The 4830-nt window shown below is 44.9% G+C and overlaps 1 protein-coding gene across 1 annotated transcript in view; it reads left to right on the forward strand.

Annotated features, from left to right (window-relative positions):
• The window catches only part of LOC107105067 (neuroligin-4, X-linked-like), a gene marked incomplete at its 5' end in the record, with an annotated part of 54289 nt that overhangs the window by 8146 nt on the left and 41313 nt on the right, over window positions 1-4830 (forward strand). The window contains one exon of the mRNA XM_015405183.1: window positions 1179-1863. Within this exon, the coding sequence (XP_015260669.1) occupies window positions 1179-1863 (685 nt within the window). The remainder of the gene's footprint in view (window positions 1-1178; window positions 1864-4830) is intronic.

A 4830-nucleotide genomic window follows, 5' to 3' on the forward strand; every position in this document is an offset into this window, starting at 1 on the left:
ACCAGACCCTGACCAAACAGACCGGATCTCCTTTGGTTTCTATTGGCTCTGTCACTTCCTTGGTTTGATCAGATGCATCTTTGCAAACAGCAGTTTTGTTTCCATTTTCTGCAGAGAAGGAGAAGCATCCTCTTGGGAATTTTTTCTCATAAACTAGAGGAATTTTCAGTCTTTGTGAGGCTTAGATGGAGCTCTGGGATATTTCTTTCTTCTGAAACAGTTACTGGAGGTGAATTTCCTTCTCCATTCCCCTGTGAGTTGATTGATTGATAGCTATAGAGAGAATTTCCCAGGTAAGATAGAAAAAGGCCTAAGCTGGATTAAGGATGCAGCTACTGTTGCTCTGAATCATTATCATTGCTGCAGCCAGACCAGCCAAAATGTTACATTTATTTTCCTTTCCTGCAGTCAGAGTCATGGAAACATTTCTGTTCTTATGACTGGATCTATTGATCCCAGCCTTCTGATATATTTGGGCTGGAAGGGTTAGAATTTCAGACTCGCTTAAACAACCTGAGATAATGTGTTTGTGTTTGGAAATAGAAGCTGAGCTCTGACCCAAACTGTTCAGGATAAAGACGGCTAGAGTTACAGACTGCCTGGCTGCTGGCCAGCCCTCCAAAGAGAAGCATTAGTAGGTCACACGATTAGCTATAAGCAGTAATCCTGTGGTTATGGTGTTATTATCTCCTCTAAGAAGTCATGGATGAGAGATCCTTCTAATGTAATTATACCTGAATTAGCTTCCAAAGATATGAGCGGCTTCTTATCTGCCATTTTCTGTCTCCAAGCCTTTTCCATCCATCCTGACAGATATCTGCACTGCCCTTTTATAGATGGGCCTCCACGCTGCTAGCAGATATTAGCTTTGATTAAGGTTATTAATCCCACTGTACCTTTAATACGTCTATAGATGTTCTTCCCTGAAATGAGGCTTATGAAGATGTTTGCGTCTTCTCCAAATCCGTAATGTCCTGATCTGGACCAGAGCTGGTTCTGATCCCGATCCTGCCCTCACTGGGCTTCAATCAATGGCGTCAGTTCAGTTTATTTTGTATTCAAAGTGTCATATCATGGCGCAGTGCAGAGATAATATCCTGCTATGCTACCATGTTGATGTTTTTGTCATCCACTGCTAGTTCATCTGGTAATATTTGGGTATTTGCTTTTCCTTCTAGGGAACTGGACCACACTGGACTCCAGGTGATCTGTTGGAGTGTTCTAGGCTTTTCCTGGACAGGAGGAGCTCATCATCTTTTGAGGCGCGCTCTGAGGATGGGGAGCTCAGAGAAAGCTACTGTTTTCGGCTGGGATTCCTTCACCCAGCTCTCAGTCTGAAGAAAAGCACCAAGTCCCCAGAAGGAGGATCCAGAAGCACAGCCTGCCAGGTTCAGGCCACGCCCACAGAGAGCATGTCCGTTTCAGTGGGGCCTTCATGGATGTGGTATCCCCAGGCCAGGGCCAGACTCCTGCTGTGGATGGGCCTGCTGTCTGTGTGTTTAGCTGCTGTCCATGCCCAGCAGCATCCGGTAGCCACCACCAACTATGGGAAACTGCGAGGAGTGAAGGTTACATTACCCAATGAGATCCTGGGACCGGTGGAGCAGTACCTGGGGATTCCCTACGCATTGGCTCCAACAGGGGAACGGAGGTTCCAGCCACCGGAACCACCTATGTCCTGGCCGGGAATAAGAAACGCTACTCACTTTGCTCCAGTTTGTCCTCAGTTCTTAGAGGACCGCTTTTTACTCAACGACATGCTCCCTGTGTGGTTCACCGCCAACCTGGATACGATAGTGAGCTATGTGCAGGAGCAGAGCGAGGACTGCCTCTACTTAAACATCTACGTCCCGACTGAAGACGGTAGGTCTGCCGCTCGCTTCTTCAGCTGCTTCTTTTTTCAGGTTAGAGACACTGTTTGGGTATCAGAAGCAGATTTAGTGATCCTGCTTTGATTAAGAAAAGTCTGTGTGTCCGCATTAAGGAAATGTCTGATGGCTCATAGTAGCAGTCTTCCATCTCGATGTCTTCAGTGTGAAAGGTGGCAAAGAAAACCTGAACTAGATGTCTCCTGAATGGTGGACAACCGATACCAAGGTTTAGTTAAAATCTGCTGCCGACATTAGCCATCCCTGCAGTCATTATCTGCATGCTGGCTGTTAGAGTGGCTCAGGCTGTCAGTACATGACACCACAGTCAGAGCCAACACGCTAATTAAGGCTAGAATGGTTTGACTAAAGTGGTGACAGGTGTCCAGGAGCATTTTAATGGTCCACCAGTTTATTCTGTCCAAACGGTAGTCATTAAACAGCTCAAACCACAAGATCGGTCTGCCTTATTAGAGTTTATTCTATTTTCAGATGGTTTCTGTCTCTTGGGCAACAATATAAGCCATTAGCTTCTGTTAGTTTTAATGAGATGAGTTTCCTGCAGTGCCATACTAACAAACCTTTAGGTGAAAAGCATTTGAATGTGGATCTGCTGATGTTTTCATAGAGTTTGTATTTTGGTTAATTCCCACCAAACAGCAGATGTTATTTAGACATTGGTATTTAGGCCAAATGTCGTTGGTCCGTCATAGTCCGGATTTAGTCCAGAAATAGTTGTTGAAAATGGGGCTCTGTTTGGTTTGGCTTTAGTCCAATTATAGACATTACAAACCCTGTTTTCAACATCTTTTCAATTACCTGGAAATTGCAGCTTTTCATTTTTCACTTTCCAAACAAATGTAGACGTCATTTGGACGTCAATCATGTCGTCTTTCAAACCAATTTTTGCTGGGTGGGTTAATGTGGATTCTTCAGTCAGGGCATTGTTATTTATTATTGAAACACATCTAAGTGACTAGTTCTTTATGAAAATCTGTGAGTGAAAATGAGATAATTTTAAGACATTTAATGGGAAAACCAGGAGTTAATGGCATGAGATATGAGACAGTAAAGCGTGAGAGGCATACCAAGTACGGAAAAGATATGCATCATATTCCTTAGAGTCAGAGACATGGTCAGGACTGGGCTTAAGGCCATAGTAATAAGGGGTTGAGCTCAGAACTAGACTCAAGGCAGAGGCCAGGGGCCATATAGAGGCTACACTAAATGCCAAGGTTAGGGTTAAGGCCACCTTTGGAGCTAGAGCAAGGACCAAGTTCCGAGTTAAGTTCAGAACAAGCGTCAAGATCAAACATAGACCCAGGGCCATTATTTGGGCTAGTGTCAGGGTCAAGATAGCGTCTGGAGTCAGGGTCACGATCAAAGCCAAAGTCAAAGCCAAGATCAAAGCTAAGATCAGAACTAGAGTCAAGGCAGGGGCCAGGGCCACTGTAAAGGCTAGACTTAATGCCAGGGTCAAGACTAGGGTTAGAGCCACCGTCGGAGTTAGAGCAAGGGCCAAGATCAAAGTTAAGATCAGAACTGGGATCGAGATCAAGGCTATATCCAGGGCCCGCTTTAGGGCTAGGGTCAAGGCCAAGATCAACGCTAGGGTCACAGAGGCTATGGTCAGGACCAAGCCTGGGGTCAGGGCCAAGCCTGGGGTCAGGGTCAAGCCTGGGGTCAGGGCCAAGCCTGGGGTCAGGGCCAAGCCTGGGGTCAGGACCAAGCCTGGGGTCAGGGTCAAGCCTGGGGTCAGGGTCAAGCCTGGGCTCAGGGTCAAGCCTGGGCTCAGGGTCAAGCCTGGGGTCAGGACCATCCCAAAAGCTTAATTTCAGTTTATTGTCTTTTCTTCAATGGGAAGCATTGTCTTTTTATTTGGGTTTAGGTCCAGGACTTTGGATTTAACTCCTTCCCTTGATCATTCCTTCCAATCAGGGCAATGCTTCAGCTTAGCTCCACAGCATGATGCTACCACTGCCTTGCTTGACAGTTTGTAAAATGTTTTTCATTGGAGAAGCCTTGACCTTGAATCTTTATACAAGCCAATTAGCCATTACCATAGCGACCAAGCTGTAGATTAACTGAAAAGAGGATAACCTGTTGGTTCGTAGAGTAACCAGCGACCCAGTCTGTGGGAATGGGACCTGCTTTATCCTGGACTGGTTCTTCACCAGTTTCTAGTTCATGTCAGGCTGGATCGTTGATGGTCTAACAATACCTCCCAGCTATTAGCCAAGGATAGCCTGACATGCTAAGACCTATAGTATCCCATCAGTTTCTGATTTATTTCTTTAAGATCTACATTCTAACATGTTCATCCTGCTTCATCCACATGATCACAGCCACCTGTTGGCAGGAAACCAAATCTGAGATTGTCTTCCAGAAGAATCCAATAGATTCCTCTAGTTGAGCAGCTATTCAAACAGACCATGGCCTCCTGTCTGTGATTGACGGAGGTATTATGCAGTGTTTTAACAGCAGTCTGCTGCATGAAGCAGCAGCAGGGAGCATATCCACCTTTCAGGCTGGGCTTCTCCACCCTGAGCAGGAAATCATCATTTGTTCATTAAACACTTCCTGTGTGTGTTTTTTTGTTGTTGTTGAGAATCACGAGTGCCTCTGATGATTTCATAAATATTCAGGTTCATTTAACAGGAGGAAAATTTTATGCTGAACCAGTTTTGCCATAAGAATTAACCTAAATAGATATAAACTTAATTTTATGTCCAAACTATTATTTGGTCCAAGAATAAACAGAAACATACAAATAAAAAAAATCCAATGCTTTGCCGCATGAAAGGCAATATGTGGCCTAGTTGGACTCATCTTCTTTCAGGAACAATCCATCCTCTGCTTCACACCTGGATTCTCCTCTTCAGATCAATCCATTTTCTGCTAAATGGTAAATGGCATGTACTTATATAGCGGCTTTATTCAGGTCAGGAGACTTGACCAAAGC

The sequence above is a fragment of the Cyprinodon variegatus genome, unplaced genomic scaffold (assembly GCF_000732505.1).
Source record: "Cyprinodon variegatus isolate N-32 unplaced genomic scaffold, C_variegatus-1.0 Scaffold2041, whole genome shotgun sequence".
In the NCBI taxonomy this organism is placed as follows: Eukaryota; Metazoa; Chordata; class Actinopteri; order Cyprinodontiformes; family Cyprinodontidae; genus Cyprinodon; species Cyprinodon variegatus.